At 51.9% G+C, this 21,513-nt stretch overlaps 1 protein-coding gene across 1 annotated transcript; it reads left to right on the top strand.

Moving 5' to 3' along the window:
• Window positions 1–1,963: 1,963 nt before the first annotated feature.
• On the top strand, window positions 1,964–21,513 carry LOC122624026 (hormone receptor 4). The gene is given in 7 exon segments (XM_043803449.1): window positions 1,964–2,022; window positions 13,374–16,239; window positions 16,376–16,524; window positions 16,600–17,991; window positions 18,064–18,185; window positions 18,284–19,388; window positions 19,462–21,513. Coding segments are annotated over 6 exon segments (6,414 nt in total). The 5' UTR covers window positions 1,964–2,022; window positions 13,374–13,378; the 3' UTR covers window positions 20,247–21,513.

Below are 21,513 nucleotides of genomic sequence, written 5' to 3'. Positions count from 1 at the left end.
AGATTCGGAGCGAAGAGAGCGCGGTGAAGGGAATCTACGATTCGGCTTGCTCCGCCTTTCTTTCCCGTTTTCTTCTTTCTCTGTTGACGTTTTATGCTGGGTGCGAGGAAGCAACAAACACACGCACACACACACGCACACACACACGCACTCACACACACCAACGCAGCGGCAAACGACGAAATAATTTTTTGTTTAAACATTGCTGGTTCTTTTCTCTTTGGGGAATAGAACTCAAAAACCGATGACTGCCGATAAGATAAAGCCAAAAGAACCACGGATTTCTGGGATGGCAGGGGAGGGGAGGAGGGAGGAGGGGGGAGCGGCTGGTGAGCGGGAAAAGTGGCAACAACTTTTTCCCTCTATTTCAAAACGCTGGCGACCTACTTGTTGGCTGTGTTGGATGTGCGGGCGTAGATCAAGGGGCGGTGTGTGTGGTGCGGGGTGTGCGGGGGCGGTACACACACACACAGTGTATGCTGCTTTCGTGTGTGTTGTTTTTGTGCGCCGCTTATTGTTAGAAAAAGCAGCAACAACAAAATAAACCGAAAAACGATTGTAAACAAAAATAAACCTTCAACTTGATACGCGTCCAGGGATGTGTTGAAGGTGTCGCCCCACGAAGATAGTGCGGCTTGTGGGTGGTGGGGTGTTGGGGTGTTGGGTGGGAAACTGATGGCGTGGGAGGTGGGGGGCGGTGCGTTTTCTTGTTGGGGGGTGCCTGGTGGCGGTCGGACTTTTGTTTAATGCGTCTGTGTGTGAGAAGCAAAAGGCGAGGCTAGCGTTCATAGAAACGGGCGCAGGCCTTAAAATCTTTCAATGCCTCATACCTGTACGCAATTAGGGGATCGGTGGTGGTGGTGGTGGTGTTGGTGGGGGGGTGGTGCTGGTGTAGCCGATATAGGTCACCAGCTGAACACAAATAGAGCTGGCCAAAAGCATGACGAACGCCACAGCCACAGGCACAGTCTCCCAGGCGGAAGATCGATGGGAAGAATGCGGCATAAGGGCGATTGGCATTATTGGTTTTCGGAAGAAGTTCAAAAATAGATAATCACCAAGCGGCTGTGGCCCATTAATACATCCTCAAATCTCATATCTCCAATCAATTGATAGATTGTATTCAAGCTTCTAGAGAGTCTGCCTAGTATATGCAACTATCGTGATGTATGTAGAGCCAAATGCTGAAAACCATCCAAACTCAGAAGAGACGAAATGTGGAGCAGTTGGATTCATTCAGCCCACACAAGTTTTCAAGTTCTTGGCCCAGCGCCCGTCGCCCATCAGATGTGTGAAGGAAAAGGGTGAGGGGGAAGGGGAAGGGGGAAAAAGCCAGTGCGGGGGAGTGGAAAATCATCGATGCTCTGTCAAACTGCGACCGCTTCGAATTGATCCCTGGCCAACGGCAACTGCAGTGGTTGTTGCGCCGCCTGTCACTTACTGTCAAAATTGACCTAAAAAGTGAGAACGAACGAGCGAACGAAATGAAAGAATGAAAGAAGGAGGGAATGAAAGAAGGAAAGAATGAAAGAACGAACCAATGAATACCGAAGGAGGAACATAGGAAAATCTAAAACGAAATGAGCATTTCAAAAAGGGGGGGACGGGGCAATTTGATACACCCCACCCCGAGGAAATCCGAGATAATGGGTATCGCTATATGGCTGTGCCCCATATGCCACCATAGAACACACACTTCACTTGACCGACAAACGCTCACCCAGTTTGCCGAAAGACTACTATATAGAATATCTGCATTATGCAAGACTATCGGAGCCCCAAAGCAAGGGAATCGAAACTAGAACAATCTGCCGAATGTATCTTCCGATATGCTCGAACATGTGTGTGGATTTGTCCAATTGCAAATGGAGATCCATACGATCCAAGCCTCAACTCTATGTTTCCAATTAATTCTACATTAAAGCCATTTATCTAAATATCCTTTGTCTTGTGTCTAATTGCAGTTCATAGAGGGAATGACGCAGGCATTTCTTTTGCAGCGTTGGACTTTCGTTTTATAAGGTAAGTGGAGTTGGGCAGCTGCCCCTGATTTACTGATGTATGGTGCATGCCACACATAGATGGCTTAGATTTATGGCCAAAACGGGAGGCACTAAGGCGATGGCATCGCAGCCCGCATCCATACAGCACCGCCAACAGGTGAATTCGATGTCTGGTTACAGTTGCTCTGCCCCCGCGCCCTGCACCTCGAATGTATTAATGTATAACTAGAGGTATATATGTTCGCATACATATGGTATATGCGAGTATGTATGTATGTACATATGTACATACATATGTGGTGTGACCCAGAAACATTATGCGAGTGAAACAGAAGCAAACAAACAACAGCAGCGAAAATATTGTCAGCATTTTGCACTTTTCCAGACACACTTCGCCACTTCGTCACTCTGCCACTTCGCTAGCCCCCTCTCTGTCTATGGCAGTGCACCCCCCTCTTTCTCCCTGTCTATCCTCCTAGCTGCCCCATGGGGTTGGCTTCTCATGAACTCTGTGTTCACTTGACATTCGTTGCCACAATATATGTATATGTATATGCATATGCATATGCATATGTATGTTTGCCCAATTGAATCCGAATCCGAATCCGAACAAACTATTGCCATTTGTTCTGCGTTTTGATGGGCAAACTGAATGCATGCATGCATATGTATGTACATATATGAAATACGAAGGATATAGGAAATGCATCGAAGCATTCAATTCCTCGAAGGAACAAGCAATTAATATTCGGGAGGGAAGAGTACAATGGCAAGAAAAATAAAGAACGCGCACAGGTAAATAATAAAGTGCCATTAACTTTGCCCTCAATAGTTCGTTGTTGTTTTTCGTTTTTCGTTATTCGTTATTCGTTTTTCAGTTCACAAAAAGAAGCAAACTACAAACTACAAACTTTGCTGGCCAAGTCCTCGTCTCCCCTCTCTTTCACTTGCTCTCGCTCTCTCCTTCTCGCTCGTCTGTTGCAATGCTGGCGTATACGTAATCTCATAGTTTGCTTCGCGCCTCCGTTGTTGTTGTGGTTGCTGTTGCTGTTATTATTATTTTTATAATATTTGTTCTTGCTGTTGTTCAGCTTGCAGTCGGCTTTATATGCAAATGGCGTTCAAGGATTTCTGTGTGAAAGTTGTTGAACCTCATGACTGGCAATTAGAATATCACATCACACTGGCTCTATATAGGCGCACACTGCAGATGCAGTCGGTGGCAGTTGGAGCCACAGTTGGAGCTGCCATACATGGCATAATGCATCGATGCGGACACACAAGGAAGTGGCCGCATTTTACCATTAACTTCTACAATCTGGTATATATTCTTATCCTTAACTAACAGCAACGGCCAAGCCAACTGGACTGTAATTGAGCCAGAAATTAATCCGAGTATTAATTAACTCGCCTCTGATGGCGATTCAATTTATATTCAACCCTTTGCTGCTGCTTGCTGCACTCACATTGGTGCACAAGAAATGCTCTGCTAATCGACAAAGGAGGCCAGGAGTTTGTTGAACAATAAAGACGTCCCCTGCATTCTCGTCCTGCAGCTTCTCGGCCATTCCTTGGCCAGGCTCAGTTCCTGGCATCTGGATGCGCCTGCCACACGCTGCCAGTCCTTGGTCTTTGTTGCACACGACATGCTCCTGGTATCCATGGCGACAACATGGCTAACAAGGTGCACTGCCTACCCACTGGACTTGGGCAATTGGCCCGACTCGATTCCTGTTAATAAGCTGCAACGAAAGTGCACGCAATTCGCGAATGCCAAACAAATAAACAAACGAGCGAGCGAGCAGAGAGCTCAGTGTGTATATAAGCTATATGCATTTCCAATATCAGCCAAGGATATTCGGCTGCTAAGTCCACATGACCTTCTAAAGTTGGTTGACTCTAGATGCCGTGCAGGCGCGTCTGCAAAGGGGGTGTGTGCTTTCCGCGGGTGCAAAGGGGCATAGCCCACCCTATGCGCACCCCCTGCTCGCAGAGTAGAGTGTTCTAGATTCGTTGAGACGTATGTATGTATCAACCGGGCAGGGGAAATGCGCTCCCCACCCGATAGGGTATAACTAACTATCTTGCTCTTGATCGGTAGCCATTTGTCCGTATGTCCCTTTGTCCGTCCGTATGAACGTTAGGGAATACACCTTGGTGACTGAGCAGCGGGTATCCGATAGTCGAGTCACTGGACTTCCTTCTTCATGTTTTCGATTAAGCAACGGCGAACTGCAAAATTTGTGTAGTGCAAATTGCAGGGGGCCCATGATGCAAGCGATTCAAATTCAGATTCGGCGGCACAGAGAGCAGCACTCAGAGAAGCAGCGAGAGGGAGAGCAAAGCTCTGAGCCATGTGCACTTGATGCACAAGTGTTAGATGCCATTCGTGGGCCAAGAGCAGCAAGCTGCCCCAGCAGCCGCCACACTAGAAAAAACGGCTGCCACATTGGCCACCTTGGCCACCTTGGCAGCCCCAACAGCCGGACAATGAATCCCGCTCCCAAGGATCGACCGCCCAGTTTCCAGGGTGCTCGTGCTCAGACAACTGTCTGGAACGCTACGTTATTTTCCGGCCAGCTGCTCGAGGGGCTCGAGTTGTTTTTCCGAGTGTGCCAGCAAGCTTTCGAAGGCAGCCAGGAAAACCCACATTGCAATCTGTATGTTGCCGATGTTGCTGCTGCGCTGCAGAGCTCGTGGGCTCTTGTTTTCGATTTCTGCTGCTGTTTCTGTGCTGTTTCTGTGCTGTTTCGATTAGTATGTTAGTTGGGTTTCTCGAGCAGTGTCTCTCGCTTAAGCTCTCGCTGTTCTCGCTTCTCGGTTCTCAGCTGGCAGTTCTCAGTTCTCAGCGCTGATTGCCGAGTGCTGAGTGCTCGACTCTCTGGGCCTGTGGGTCTGCTTGACAATTTCGCTACGCGGCTGTTTTGGTGGCTGCCAGTTGCACATTTCCGTTATATCCGTCAGCCAGCAGTAGCAGCAGTAGCAGCAGTCGCCAAAGCAGCCAAAGCCAAAGCGCACACACTGCGTATGAGTAATATTCGCACAGCAAAATCAAACGAGCAAGCAAATAATGCCCAATTAATCAAGAGACTCCCCACACGAGAGAAGACAAAAAAACTGCAATAATCAAAGAAAATTCAAAGCCGAAAACTTGAACAACAAATAAACGAAGTAAAAAACCCCAAAAAAAAAAAAAAACCCAAAAAAAGTAAGGTGAGAGGGGAGCAAGTGCAGCGCTGCCAACGGCGACGGCGACGCGGCAGCGGTACGGGCTTTGTTTTGGCTTCAGTTTTGGCCCAGCAGCTTCGACTTCAGTTCGATTCGTGATTCGTGACTCGTGGTTCGTGGCTCGTGGTTAGTGGCTAGTGGCTAGTGGTTACTTGTTCGTGGTCCGCAGCTCTTGAGGCGCGCAAAGAAGAAAATCTCGAGCAATCTGCAGTACAGTATATGCATCTATCTATTTCTTTTTTTTTTTTTGCGTTGTTGTGAGTTCTGAAGTGAGTAGTTCTAGACTTGAGTGCTTGCGTACTATGTGGCCACTGCCACTGGCGTCCGCGCTGCTGGCCCACTGAAGGAAAAAGAGTGCGAAACCAGGCCGAAATCAAAGTTTGCGAGCAAACAACAGCATCAGCAGCCCCCAAGACGTCAGGCAACAGACAGCAGCAACAACAACAGCAACCAGCTATGCCTGGCCCGGCTTTGTGGTCCGGTGAGTGTTTTCATTTCAGCCAGAAAGCCAGAAAGGCAGAAAGCCAGAAAGCCACGCCGCCAATCTCACCCAAGTCGAGCTTGCAGATGACGTTGCTCTCTCGCTCTCCTGCGCGATCGTGGGCACGAGAGCTGCTCTGCAGCTGCAAGTTGCACTTCCGCATGCCATCTCTCTTTCGCCCGCGATCCGTGGCTCCAGAACGCAGCGGTAACAACAATAAACTTTCACTTTAGCACATCGCGCGCAAGGGGCAGAGGGGGGGGGGGGGGGGGGGGGCGGGCAGCAGAGGGGGGCCTAAGCTGTTGGCCAAAGGCTTCCTGGCATTGCAGCTTGCAGCAGCAGCAGCAATAGCAGCAGCAGCAGCGGCAATTGCAATCAGGTCTTAACACAATTGCCGCCGCTGCTGGGCTGCTCATTATAAAGTCGTAAGCCATTTGCGTTGTGTGAGTGCGAAGCGAAATGTCAGTGAGCAATAAGGAAATGAAATGTGCGCCAAACAATTATTGCACGTTGTTGCTCTTGCTTTTGCTGTTGCCACTGCTGTTGCCGTTGCTGCTGCTGCGGCTGGCAGCAGTTGAAATCGAAAGTGCTTTCAGACAATGGTCAACGAACGTATGGAAAGGGCATTAGAGAAATGCCGAATGCTGGTGTGGGTGCACTGCCAAAGGCACGCGGAGTACAGAGTGAATAGTGGACATCAGACAGCGGACAGTGAATAGCGAATAAATAAGTAATGCGAGACATGAGCCACATTGCTTTTGGCCATGTCGAAATTCATGACATTGCTTCTACTGCTCGCAGTTAAGCTGTCTGCCCGCCGCTTGTCCGCGAATTTGGCATTGTCCGTTTGTCCGTTTATCGATGAACTTGTCCGTTTGTCCGCCGATGAACTTGTACACTGGCTCACTAGTCCTTTGTCCATCTCAGCCCCGTCTTGCTTGTCCGTTTGCCTCGTTTTCCGCGCCAATTGATCCCCATTGCTGCCGCTGTTACTGCTCATGTTGCTGCTGTTGTTGCTTTGCTTTTCCTCAGCTCCGCTGTGCTGTTCGCTCTCGACGTTGCGCAATCGCTTGTCATTGTCCATTGTTGGGTTGCTATTGCTGTTGCCGTTGCCGTTGCCGTTGCTCTAGTTCGAATTAACTTTTACCTTTCCACAGACGGCCACAGCCCCCACCCCGCGCCGATCGCAGAACTCCATTGCCACAGAGGTAATGCGGGGGATAGGGGATGAGAGGTGGGGGTTGGGGGTTTTAGGCAGAAAGTCTCAGAAAGCAGGAAGCAACAATCTGTGCTGCAACTGCAACACGGCAGCTCGCTCTCTTGTGGCGGCAGGAAAAGCTTTTGCCGAGCACCCCTCTCTGGACTCGTGCCCCAAACGCCCCCCTCCTCCCTCTTCCTCTCCCCCTCCGTTCTCCTCCTCCACGCCCGGTGGAAAGTGCATTGGCACAGTTTCGCTTGCAAGGCAGCAGGGAGAAGGGGGGTGGGAAGGGCGCCTCCTCACAAAAGGCGAGTTAGCATGAGAGTTGGAGCTTTTCGGGGCAGCTAGGAAAGCTCCTCCCTAATGGCAGTGCCCCCCTGGCAGTGCCCCCTGCCTCCAGAGTGCCCCACCCCCTGGAAAGCCGCCCCTAAGCTCGCCGGTCAACGTCCACACCAACAGCAACAGCAACACCAAGTACACCCACACACACTGGCAGCACACACTCAATGCAACTTGTGCTGCTGATGTGCTGCTGCTGATGTGCTGCTGCTGTTGCGCTGCTGTTGTTGCGAGTCAATTCTAATTTGAATGCAGTGCTTAGATAAGGGAGCAAGGGAGATGGCGCTAGAAGGGCACACAAGCGATGGGAGAGAGTGAAGTTTTTAGTGGCAGCTAGAATGCAGTTGCAGTTGCAGTTGCAATTGCAATGAACCCTATTGGGAGTGTGTGGGTGGGGGAGGTGGGTCGGTGTGTAGGTGGAAAGGGGAGCCTGCCAGAGTGCGATAGAGAGAGAGGGAGAGAGTGAGAGAGAAAGAGAGAGGTGGACAAAAATGAGCCTAGTGCCTCTGCTGGCGTCTGCGTCGCTGCCAAAGCATAACTATGACGTCGCCGCTGCCTGGTGAGCGTGTGTTTGTGTGTGTGTGTGTCTGTGTCTGTGAGAGAGTGAGTGTGCTTTCAGTGTTTTTTGTTCGTTTTGTCTATTGGTTTTCATTTTCGTTTGCTGCCGACGTCGACGCTTCTAATGCTCGATCGCGATAGACGGAGAGAGGTAGAGAGAGAGCGAGGTAGAGAGAGAGCGAGGGAGAGAGAGTGCGAGCGAGTAGTGGAAGTGGAGCCAGTGGGGCGGAGGGGGAGTCGACGCCTGCGCCGACTGCGACGCCGGCAGCGGCAGAGGCAGCAGCAGCATTTCGTGGCTGCTGCTTTCTTTCGCTCGCTTACTCCTTTCATTTCACTTTATTTCGTTCGCATGCACGCACGTTGGCCGCGGAGCAACATCTCCAGCAAACAGAAACAGAAACCGAAACCGAAACCAAAACCGAAACTGAAACAGCAACAGCAACAAAAAATAAAACATAAAACGTAAAAAAACAAAACGAAGCTACAAATACAAATAACAAAAAACAAATAACACGGCACGGCAGCAGCCGTTGCTCAGACGCGGAACTTGGCTCGAACTATAGTTCAGTTGTTCGGTTTTTCAGTTTCAGTGGCCAGTGGCTAAAGTGCGGCGATATCGGGCGAATCGGTTAACGGTTAACGGTTAACGGTAGCCAGCGGTTCAGTACGCGCCAAATCCTTTTTTTTCAAGTTTGTCAATGTTCAAGTGGTAACGAAAGAAAAAGAAAAACTCATCAGTATATGTAAAGTATAGGCAAGAATCTAAAGCCAAGAGTGGTATGTGCCCCTAGTTTTGACCCAAGACCTACAAGTAAAGACCCTTGACAACCAGAACCACCCACCCACACACGCACACACGCACACACACACACACACACACACACACACACAGAAAAACACACAGTCTCATTTCTCAGTCTCAATCTCAATCTCAGTCTCAGTTTCAATCTCAGCTCCAATCTCAGTCTCAATCTCAATATCAATCTCAGTCTCATTTCGAGGATCAAAAACGGAGCAGCAACATCAATCGATTCATTATGTTTACATATTTTTTTCGAGTGCTTTAAGTTTTGGCAATGGACGCAGACTGCTTCTCCTTCTAATCGAACCCAGTGACTACGCAACATGCAACATGCTGTAGAAGAAGAAGTTGACAAACAAATGGTTGTTGTGATCGCAAGTGTCGTTTGATATGTGTTTGAAACTACTCGGTGTTTGCCCAGCCAAAATGGCCCAGCATCGTTCGCTTGTCCGTCTCTACCTGCCCACCTAGAAGAAGAGCTGCCCGCCCAGATGAATGCCCAGCAGCCGCTGATCCTGGAGCCTGGATCCAAGGCCAGCAGTGTTGTTGCGGCAGCTGCCGAGCTAGAGGCAGCCACGGCCACGGCCACGGCCTCGGCCACGGAGGCTACTGCCGCGGACAGCTATCCCGCCGTGCAGCAGAATGGCGGCCACGAGGAGCAGCGGGTCAATGGCAACCACGGCTGTCGACGCGAGCAGCCGGAGGATCGACCGGACCAGCCGGAGCAGCCGGATCAGCAGGATGAGCCCGAGCCAGTCAAGGACGTGGCCAACAAGCTGACCATTATCAAGACGCCGCTGAACAAGACGCTGCTAAAGAAGTGCAACAGCAACGGCAGCCTGCAACTGCCGCACGCCAACAATGGCAGCAGCAACAACACCAATCTCCGCAACAACAGCAACAGCAGCAACAGCAGCAACAACAACAATAGCAACAATAACAACATCGCGGCCAGCAACGATGTCTGCGATTCCGGTTTGCAAAGCGGAAATAGCAATGAGCAAGAACCATTTGCCAACAACGATCGCCATCACCACATCTACCACCACCACCACCATCACTACCATCATCACCATGGCGGCGACAAGAGCGAGGCGAGCGGCGACACTGCATCCTCGTCCGCCGCGGATCACCCCAACTCGCAGGTCAAGGACGAGCCCACAGCGCAGGAGAATAGCGCTGGACAGGACAATCAAGCAGCAGCAGGAGCAGCAGCAGCAGCAGCAGCGGCTGCAGGAGCTGCAGAGGCTGGAGGAGCAACTGCGGCTGCAGCCACGTGCGGCCCCAGCAAGTGCAACAAGTGCAACTCGCACAACAACAACAGCAACTGCAACAATAACAATAATACCATCAGCAACAACAACAACAACAATAATAATAACACAAGCAGCAATGCCATTGCCAACAACAACAACAATAGCAGCAACAGCAACAACAACAATAACAATAATAATAACCATTACAACAATTACAATAACTATTATAAGAAAAAGTCTCGTATGCCGCCCATTTGCCGTTAGTATTGCATCCATCTATATACTCTATACACCCCGTAAATCATGCCTAATCATAAATGCGTAAGACACCACCCACGCCCAGCCACCCCTGCCACCCCCTGGCTAAGCCCTACCCCCTACCCCCTACCGCCTACCCCTTCCCACCACCACGACGCACACGCACACCCACACACACACAGACACACATTACTTACGCTCTCTCCCCTCTTACCAACCAAAATTGCAGTCATAGAAAAGCAACTCCCCCCACCCCCCAAAAAGCAAAAAGAAGTGCACTAAACTGGAGCAACCAGCAATTGGCCAAGAAAACAAGAGAACAAGAACAAAACCCCCACAAAACCACCCACCAAAAAACAAAAACACCAAAATCCACCCACTGGAATGCGTACTGCTACTGCTACTGCCACTGCCACTGCCACTCTGCTCTGCAGCTCAGGGGGCAGCGGGCGGGGACGGACGCAGTCTAGATGCTTCCCGAACGAGTCACAGTAATACCAAAAATCCAAGCAAATACAAATACTAGTACAAAATCCAAATTCAAATTCAAATCCAAATCCAAATTCAATGAAATAACGAGAACCCCCCCACAAGCAAACTCAAACACACACAAAAGCAAATGCAAATGCAAAAGCATAGGCAAAAGCAAATGCAAACCCAAAAATAACATCGGCAAGAAAAGAAAACCCACAGCAACAAGAACAACAAAAACAAAAACAACAACAACGATCGGCAAACAAGAGAATTTTTTGTTTTTATCCAAATTTGAACAATCGGCAAAGAACAGAAAAAACGAAATTATGACATCCATAGGTAAATTTTTGACCATATCCGAAAAAACCCAAATCAAGACCACTAACACCAGACACTTATACACTTAAAGAAACCACACACAGACACTCAAAAAGTTAAACTTGGAGCCGCAGTTTCAGGGCTCCAAGTTTTCCTTTTGACCACCGCCTCTCCCCCTTCTGAAAGCACCACGATTGTCTAACGACCCAACAAGATACTAATCCAAAGAAAAACACACAGCATTGACGGGGCTATCAATCTTCTCCCTGACTTAATATTTGCTTGTATACTATATTACTAAATTTTATAAAATATGTGGGTATGTTTTAGTCGAAACCTCGCGACTGTTCAAGTTAAGTGCTCCAGATAAGCATTGCATCTTTTACAATCCTTCTGCAATAGTTTATCCCACTCTAGTTACTAATTTTGTTAATAATCACGATCAACCTATTCGGCTAGTTAAGATTGGAGTTAAGATTAGATGCAAGGCCTATCTGTATCTGCAGTTCCCAGTGCCCAGTGCGTTGGGGTCACTTGAATGCAGTTGCAGTTTCTGGGTAACAGGTACCTATGTACGTATACCTCCGTGTATCTGTAGCTGCGAGGCGCGTATCTGGACGTATCTGAAGTATGTATACTTCTACACTTGCGTGTAGAAGTCGGCTCCACGCGCTCACACGCACGCACGCACACACACACACACACACAGAGGGGCGAAAAGATATAGACCCAGAGAGGCACGCATGGTTTTATTGTTTAGAATAATCTTGCGCTTGATAATGAAAATAGGTCAAATTTTAAAAATACACACACAAACGACATTGTCGTCGCCGCCGACTGCCGACTGCCGACTGTCGATTGCCGATGGCCGCCGACTGCGCGACGAGAGAACTTTTGCCGCCCGAAGCTACATAGTTTATCTCTCGGCGCCAGTGTGTGCGTGCGTGTGCGTGTGAGTGTGTGAGTAGTGTGAGTGTGCGTAAAGAGATCGCCATTGGATAGATAGTGAAAGGGGGAGTTCGAACGGGAAAGGGAGTGGGAGTGGGAGTGGGAATGGGAATGATCGGTGGCTTTGGGGCTCTGGGGCTTCGTGGGCGGACATCGGAAAGGGAGACGATGGAGACGGAGATAGCGAGAGGGAGCGAAAGGGAGCGAGAGAGGGAGCGCAGGAGATATCGAAAGCTGAAGCATACAGGTGCACTGTGGTAAATCCGCTTACCTATTGGCTTACAAAATATTGGCAATTAAATAGTAGTGATATCAGCGTGCGTTGTGTGTGCAAATGAAGTGTACATACATACATACATTCATTGCACTTGAATGCTCACAGCTTCGCTAATTGAAGAGCTATACCAAAATGTTGTGCATGTTTAGAATCGTGTTTGTCAGCTCAAAACAATTTAATTTAAGTTAAAAAAAAATTTGTTTTTTTTGGAATTTCAATTTTTTCATAAGGGGTAGCATCGTCAAAAATTGCAAAAATTCAAAAAAAAAATTTTTTTTCTTGCATCACATATTTTTGTTAACTGGGAAAAACAAGCTTAAAAATGCTTTCCGAATCGCATTTGAGTGAAAATTGTCCGTTTTACAGTCGGAATGGATTCAGGATTTTGGCAGTGAACAAGTTTGTAGCATACTTTTCAACGCAAGAAGTTGTGCATGATTTAAGAATGGTGGGTCCAAAGCCACATGCAACATGTGTTCTCATGTGCAACCTGTTGATCCAAAGGGAAAGGGGAAAAGGGGAGCCACCTCCACCAAAAACAGCAGCAGTCGGAAGATTAAGAGGCAAGAGGTGAAGAGGGGAAGAAGAGAAGCTTTGCTTTGACCCATTTTGCAGATTTCGCAGAAAGAACAGAGTGCTGATCGATCAAGCTCGTCGTGTAATTAAGCGAATTCCTCATATCATATCTTTTTGGCCAGATCTTCGCAGTTTCGGCCGCGTTAACCAGTTATTCGCTTGGGGAAGCGAATGCAAATGATTGCTTATTTGTTTGTGTTCCATCAGCGAATCAAGCCAATAACAAAATTCGGAAAGAAAAGAAACTTCCGCAAGCAATTTATGCTAACTTATTTATGCGTGCCAACGCCAACCACCCATGCGGTCTCTGAAAATTTCCCAAACATAAGCCGTTGTTCTAGAAATATTATTCATGCATATATCTGCTTAATCTTGATTCACACGAAATGTTTATGTTTATGTCAGTTGGAGTTTGCTGATTTCTTAGTGTGATCCATATTAGCAATACACCAATTGGCTATGGACAAAGGGGAGAACTAGGTCTTTTGGAATGAATACTATATATTACATATGTATATTAAAAACCATTAAATGAAATCTTGTAGTCCTAAGATATGTACATCTAAGTTACGATTAGCCTGCAGACGATCCTGCACATATTGGCCAACAACTAAACCAGAACCTTCGTATCTTCTCCCCTTCCCTCTCACCCACCAGGAATTATGACACTGAGCCGTGGCCCGTACAGCGAGCTCGATAAAATGAGCCTTTTTCAAGACCTCAAACTCAAACGGCGCAAAATCGATTCGCGATGCAGCAGTGACGGCGAGTCCATAGCGGACACGTCCACCTCGTCGCCGGACCTGCTGACGCCCATGTCGCCGAAGCTCTGCGACAGCGGTTCGGCGGGGGCCTCGCTGGGGGCATCGCTGCCCCTGCCGCTGGCCCTGCCCCTGCCGATGGCCCTGCCACTGCCCATGTCGCTGCCCCTGCCCCTCACGGCGGCATCATCGGCGGTCACCGTCTCGCTGGCAGCGGTCGTGGCGGCGGTGGCCGAAACGGGTGGAGCTGGCACAACAGCAGTGACAGCGTCGGGAGCAGGACCCTGCGTGTCCACGTCGTCCGCGACGGCAGCGGCAGCCACATCCTCGACCTCCTCGCTCTCGCACACGTCCTCCTCCTCTTCGTCCTCCTCCAGCACCTCCTCCGCCTCGCCGACAGCTGGAGCCTCCTCCACGGCCACCTGCCCCGCCAGCAGCAGCAGCAGCAGCAGCAGTGGAAACGGTCACGGAAACGGAAGTGTGGGCAAATGTGGTAGCATCAAGCAGGAGCACACGGAGATACACTCGTCGAGCAGCGCAATTTCGGCGGCCGCCGCCTCAACGGTGATGTCACCGCCGCCCGCAGAGCCGACGAGATCCAGTCCAGCCACGCCCGAGGGAGGCGGACCAGCTGGCGCCGGAAGCGGAGCATCGGGTGGAGGAGCCACGAGCGGCGGACCAACGGCGGGAGTGGCCATCAATGAGCACCAAAACAATGGCAATGGCAGCGGCGGGAGCAGTCGAGCCTCTCCCGACTCGCTGGAAGAGAAGCCCTCGACCACAACGACCACGGGTCGTCCAACGCTCACGCCCACGAATGGGGTGCTGTCGTCCGCCTCGGCGGGCACGGGGATTTCCACCGGGAGCAGCGCCAAGCTGAGCGAGGCCGGTATGAGTGTGATACGCTCCGTGAAGGAGGAGCGGTTGCTCAACGTGTCCAGCAAGATGCTGGCGTTCCATCAACAGCGGGAGCAAGAGACCAAAGCAGCGGCGGCTGCAGCAGCAGCAGCAGCAGCGGCGGGCCATGTGACGGTTCTAGTGACGCCGTCGCGCATCAAATCGGAGCCACCGCCGCCGGCCTCACCCTCCTCCACATCCAGCACACAAAGGGAAAGGGAACGGGAGCGGGAACGCGACCGAGAGCGGGATCGCGAAAGGGAACGCGAGCGGGACCGGGACCGAGATCGGGAACGGGAACGGGAACAGTCCATCAGCTCCTCGCAGCAGCACCTAAGCCGGGTCTCCGCCAGTCCACCCACTCAGCTGTCGCACGGCAGCCTGGGACCCAACATCGTGCAGACGCACCATCTTCACCAGCAACTCACACAGCCGCTGACGCTGCGCAAGAGCAGCCCGCCCACAGAGCACCTGCTCAGCCAGTCCATGCAACATCTCACCCAGCAGCAGGCGATCCACCTGCACCACTTACTTGGCCAGCAACAGCAGCAGCAGCAGGCGTCGCATCCCCAGCAGCAACAGCAGCAGCAGCACTCGCCCCACTCCCTGGTGCGGGTGAAAAAGGAACCGAATGTGGGTCAGCGGCACTTGTCGCCGCATCACCAGCAACAGTCGCCGCTCCTGCAGCACCACCAACAGCAGCAGCAGCAGCAGCAACAACAACAGCAGCATCTACACCAGCAACAGCAGCAGCAGCAGCACCACCAGCAGCAGCCCCAGGCACTGGCCCTGATGCATCCCGCATCGCTGGCGCTAAGGAACAGCAATCGGGATGCGGCCATCCTGTTTCGGGTGAAGAGCGAAGTGCACCAGCAGGTGGCCGCCGGGCTGCCGCATCTGATGCAGTCCGCTGGTGGAGCAGCGGCCGCCGCCGCAGCAGCAGTGGCCGCGCAGCGAATGGTGTGCTTCAGCAATGCCAGGATCAATGGCGTGAAGCCGGAGGTGATTGGAGGACCGCTGGGCAACCTGCGGCCCGTGGGCGTGGGTGGCGGAAACGGTGGTGGCTCCGTACAGTGCCCCTCGCCGCATCCATCCTCCTCGTCGTCATCGTCGCAGCTGTCGCCGCAGACGCCCTCCCAGACGCCGCCCCGTGGCACGCCCACCGTCATAATGGGCGAGAGCTGCGGGGTGCGCACCATGGTCTGGGGCTACGAGCCACCGCCGCCCTCGGCGGGTCAGTCCCACGGCCAGCATCCGCAGCAGCAACAGCAGTCGCCCCACCACCAGCCGCAACAGCAGTCGCAGCAGCAGCAGCAGCAACAGCAGTCGCAGCAGCAGCAGCAGCAGCAACAGCAGCAAGCGCAGCAGCAGCAACAGTCGCTGGGCCAGCAGCAGCACTGCCTCTCCTCGCCATCGGCGGGATCACTGACGCCCTCCTCCTCCTCCGGCGGCGGTTCGGTGTCTGGCGGCGGAGTGGGCGGACCACTCACGCCCTCATCGGTGGCGCCGCAGAACAACGAGGAGGCCGCCCAACTGCTGCTCTCGCTGGGACAGACGCGCATCCAGGACATGAGATCACGGCCACACCCCTTCCGCACACCGCACGCCCTCAACATGGAGCGGCTGTGGGCGGGCGACTACTCGCAACTGCCGCCCGGCCAGCTGCAGGCCCTGAATCTCAGTGCCCAGCAGCAGCAGTGGGGCAGCAGCAACTCCACGGGTCTCGGTGGCGTTGGCGGCGGCATGGGCGGACGCAACCTGGAGGCGCCGCACGAGCCGACCGACGAGGACGAACAGCCGCTCGTGTGCATGATCTGCGAGGACAAGGCCACCGGCCTGCACTACGGCATCATCACCTGCGAGGGGTAAGTACCCAGCCGCTAGCCATTAAGCTTTTCCTGAATCTTGGACGTGGTTAGCAAGCTAAGCTGAAAACCATGAACCTAGCATATGCTACCAGTTTGCCTCGCATGGCTAATAATCTTGGTATTCCCCCGCCAGGTGCAAGGGCTTCTTCAAGCGGACGGTGCAGAACCGACGAGTCTACACCTGCGTGGCGGACGGCACCTGCGAGATAACCAAAGCACAGCGCAACCGTTGTCAGTATTGTCGATTTAAGAAGTGCATCGAGCAGGGCATGGTGCTGCAAGGTGAGTACTCTGTTCCCTGGCCAAGCCACGCGGATGCCTAACCGGGAATCCGCTCCCTTTCTCACTCCCTTTCAGCCGTTCGCGAGGATCGCATGCCAGGCGGTCGCAACAGCGGCGCCGTCTACAATTTGTACAAGGTGAAGTACAAGAAGCACAAGAAGACCAACCAGAAGCAGCAGCAGCAGGCCGCCCAGCAGCAGCAGCAGCAACAGGCGGCCGCACAGCAGCAGCACCAGCAACAGCAGCAGCATCAACAGCACCAGCACCAGCAGCAGCAGCAGCAGTTGCACTCGCCGCTCCACCACCACCACCACCAGGGCCACCAATCGCACCACGCGCAGCAGCAGCACCACCCACAGCTGTCGCCGCATCACCTGCTGTCGCCGCAGCAGCAGCAACTTGCCGCCGCGGTGGCAGCAGCTGCGCAGCACCAACAGCAACAGCAGCAGCAGCAGCAGGCCAAGCTGATGGGCGGCGTGGTGGACATGAAGCCCATGTTCCTCGGCCCCGCTCTGAAGCCGGAGTTGCTGCAAGCACCGCCCATGCACAGTCCGGCGCAGCAACAACAGCAACAGCAGCAGCAGCAGCAGCAGGCCTCGCCGCATCTCGCGCTTAGCTCGCCGCACCAGCAGCAACAGCAGCAGCAGCAGGGACAGCACCAAAACCACCACCAGCAACAAGGCGGTGGTGGCGGAGGAGCTGGCGGAGGAGCCCAACTGCCGCCGCACCTGGTGAACGGAACGATACTGAAAACGGCCCTGACCAATCCCAGCGAGATTGTGCATCTGCGCCACCGCCTCGACTCGGCGGTCAGTTCGTCCAAGGACCGACAGATCTCGTACGAGCACGCCTTAGGCATGATCCAGACGCTGATCGACTGCGACGCGATGGAGGACATTGCCACACTGCCGCACTTCAGCGAGTTCCTCGAGGACAAGTCGGAGATTAGCGAGAAACTGTGCAACATCGGCGATTCCATAGTCCACAAGCTGGTGTCGTGGACAAAGAAGTTGCCCTTCTACCTGGAGATCCCGGTGGAGATACACACCAAACTACTGACGGACAAGTGGCACGAGATCCTCATCCTGACCACGGCCGCCTACCAGGCGTTGCATGGCAAGCGGCGCGGCGAAGGCGGAGGTGGAGGTGGTGGCAGCAGGCATGGTTCGCCGGCATCAACGCCACTGAACACGCCCACTGGCACGCCGTTGAGCACGCCGATACCCTCGCCCGCCCAGCCACTGCACAAGGATGACCCGGAGTTTGTCAGCGAGGTGAACTCGCACCTGAGCACCCTGCAAACCTGCTTGACCACGTTAATGGGCCAGCCGATAGCGATGGAGCAGCTGAAGCTGGACGTCGGGCACATGGTGGACAAAATGACCCAGATCACCATCATGTTCCGGCGCATCAAGCTCAAGATGGAGGAGTACGTCTGCCTAAAGGTCTACATACTGCTGAACAAAGGTACGTGGTTCGATTTGCAACACCTATTCATACAGTGCTCATGTTACCTTTTCGTTCGTTTTCTAAATCCAGCAGAAGTGGAACTGGAGAGCATCCAGGAGCGGTACGTCCAGGTGCTGCGATCCTACCTGCAAAACTCGTCGCCGCAGAATCCGCAGGCGAGGCTCAGTGAACTGCTCTCCCACATACCAGAGGTAAGTGGCCACTAACCACACGTAGTACTCATTGCCGATTCTCATGGCTCTCTGTTCTGTTCTGTGACTCATCGCTGCTCTCCCCAATCCCCTTGCAGATTCAGGCCGCGGCCAGTCTGCTGCTCGAGAGCAAGATGTTCTATGTGCCCTTCGTGCTCAACTCGGCGAGCATAAGGTAGCAGATGCTTGAGCACGGACTGCTGCCCACCGCCAACCATCAGTCGGCGCCACCACCTGGTCCTGATCCGATGCCGGAGCGGCAGCAGCAGCAGCAGCAGCAGCAACAGGAGCGGCGTCGAAGCAGGCAGCAGCAGCACCAGTTGCTGCGCAACTTGCCCAAGATCAAGATCGAGATCGGTTCCCAGCGCGATCCGGAGGAAGGGGAGTCGGAGCAAGAGCAGGAGCAGGAGCTGGAGCAGGAGCTGGAGCAAGAGCAGGATGAGCCGTCCCGACCCTCCGCCGCATCCACGTCCATTTTGAAGACTTCACTGCTGAGCGGAGCGGCGGCCACGTTGGCCACCTTGACGGCGGCAGCCGAGCAGATAGCCCGCTCCTCGGCCAGCTGCGATACTGCCAGGGATTACTCCCATAGCAGCAACAGCAACACTGCCACAGCAGCAACAGCAGCAACAGGAGCTATGGCCAGCGGCAGGACAGGCAGCAGCAACAGTTTAGAAGAGAGCAAAAGACTTGAGCATCAACAACAACAAAAACAACAACAACAACAACAGCAACCACAACAGCATCAGCAGCAACAATATACATCAATACTACACACGGCCTTAATGTCACAGCGTTCCATGCCACCAGCGACATCACCAGCAGCGACGCCGACGACGGCAGCAACCACATCGCCCACGCCTGCGCATGTGCTGAAAACAGCGGTGACCTTAGCCAGTCTAAGTGAGATAGCCACTGCACGTCAGCAGCAGCAGGAGCAGCAGCAACAGCAGCAATTGCTGGCGTTGCAGCAGCAACAGCTAACGAAACTGCCCAGAAGGATAATCAACTTTGGCAGCAACCACTCTGCCAACACTGCCACCAAAGGATTGGGAGCGGTAGCAGAAGCAGGTGCAGGTGCAGGAGCAGGATCAGGAGTGGGCATGGGCATGGCCACAGCAACGGCAACAGTAGCAGCAACAGCAACAGCAACAGTTGGACGCAATCGTCAACTGGGCCTGAGTCAGGGTCAAGTGGTGAATGGTAAGCAGAAAGAATTGTGAGCCCCGTGTTTGCGATAACGTTTGTGTACCCCCCTCCCCCATAACGCTGCCAGCCAGGACAGCACGCCTGCTCAACGGCAACTGTTGCGGCCGATTGCAGGCGACAGCAGCAACAGGGGCCAGCAGGGGCACCAACACTGCCGGCAGCAACACGGTCAACATACAAACTCAGACCGACGATGAGTTGCTGCCGCTGCTAGCCATGCCCCCACAAGACGCTCCCACAACAACAACAACAGCAGCAGCAGCAGCAGCAGTATCATTATCATTATCAGCCACATCATCATCATCATCATCACCATCGACGATTTCATTAGCAACACGTGCAGCAGCAGCAATGCAGCAGCAGCAACAATGGACTGCCGTGTCGACGACGCCAGCAACAGGAGTGATGATGACGACGACGACGACACAACCACAATCACAATCACGAGCAACATTAGCACCACAACAACAGCAACTATCACTGCCACAACAAATGCAACAGTTTAATACGAGAATCAACAGAAAAACAGCAACAATTACAACAGCCACCACAACAGCACCAACAACAACAACAACAACAACACGAAACAGCAACATCAACATAAACTTCAACAGCAACAATAACTATATGAATAACAATAATATTAACGCCGCCACTGCCAGAGTCACTGCCTCTGTCTTCGCCTCCGCCTCTGCCACGGCCACGACCACGGCCACGCCCACTGCCACAGGCCCGCGCCAGCGAATGGCCCCACAGCCGCCACCGCAACCGCCCCCGCCCCCGCGCACGCCCACAGCCACCTCAGCTTCTGTTACTGTAGTTGTGTTCAAAACAATGTTACCTGATGACTGAATTATTTTAGAATCGTACACATAGAGCATGTTTTATTATGATTACCACTATGATTACCACTTACGATTTACGATTACGATTATGATTACGATTATGAGTATGTCTGGAGATCATTAGCCCTATTAACTATTCATTAGTTATGGATTATCGATTATTACTATTTTTACTATTACTATTGCTACATGCATAATGTAGAGCCTAATTGATCTATCGTGTATTTTAGTTCGTCTAATTGTTGGATCCCTGTACTATATCCCACACACATACACACACTCACCCATATTTGATCCTCACCCCTCGCCTTCCCAAACAATCCATACACACTCACACACACTCACACATACACACACACACTCACACATACACACACTCAACCGTTACTAAGGAAGGGTATGCGCATATGCGAAGTTGAAACATTTTAATCATGTATTTTTTTTTTGTGTTTTTGCTGCAAGGAGATGAAAGTCGAGGAGGACGAGCAACAGCAATTCGAAGTGTTAATTGAGTAGGATTATGAGTACGTAGCGAGCATGTAAGGAGTATGTAATGACTAAGTAAGGTTTACGTAGACACAATGCCACATACAGCTATAGCAAGCATTTAGGATGCGTGCATATGTCAGTTATCTATTTTTTTTTAAACTAAAATCTATATAAAGTAACGCGAGAGAGGAACGGAGAGCGAAGCAGGGCGGGAGATTCAACCACATAAAGTATAAATAGTAGAGCTTGAGCCAAGTAGCTAGTTTAGGGTACATCCGTTTTTGGGGGCAGGGAAGTAGAGCAATTTGTCGACGAGACGAGGTGGGGTGAGCGGTAACGAAGATCGGTAACGGAAGTGGAGACAAAACGGATCCGGATCCGGAACCGAAACCGAAACCGAAACCAGAACCGGAAACGGTAAGGGTAAGGGTAAACGACCGGAAACGGAAGCTGGACTGCCAGATCGGAATCACACATCAACCATTATGAGAACTTCGCTCGCAACTCTTGCAGAATTATACTGTTAGCTACTGTTAGTTATCGAACCCAAAACGCCCAACCCACACACACTATACCTAAGTTAAGAACGCATAATCACATACTACACATAAATTACGCATAGTACATACAAGAAAGAGGAATGAGAAAACGAGAAAATGAGAAAAAGAGAAAAAGAGAAAAAACAAAGATAAGGAAGATAAGAAAAAAAAGAAAGAAACGAAAGGACTTTTTTTTTTGTAAGCTCGATTGCGCAATTGTATATCGTAATCGTGTTGTCGTCGCAA

This window comes from Drosophila teissieri, chromosome X (assembly GCF_016746235.2).
Source record: "Drosophila teissieri strain GT53w chromosome X, Prin_Dtei_1.1, whole genome shotgun sequence".
Classification (NCBI taxonomy): Eukaryota; Metazoa; Arthropoda; class Insecta; order Diptera; family Drosophilidae; genus Drosophila; species Drosophila teissieri.
The sequence above is the reverse complement of the archived record's forward strand: the minus strand, read 5'-3'. Positions and strand labels throughout refer to the sequence as shown.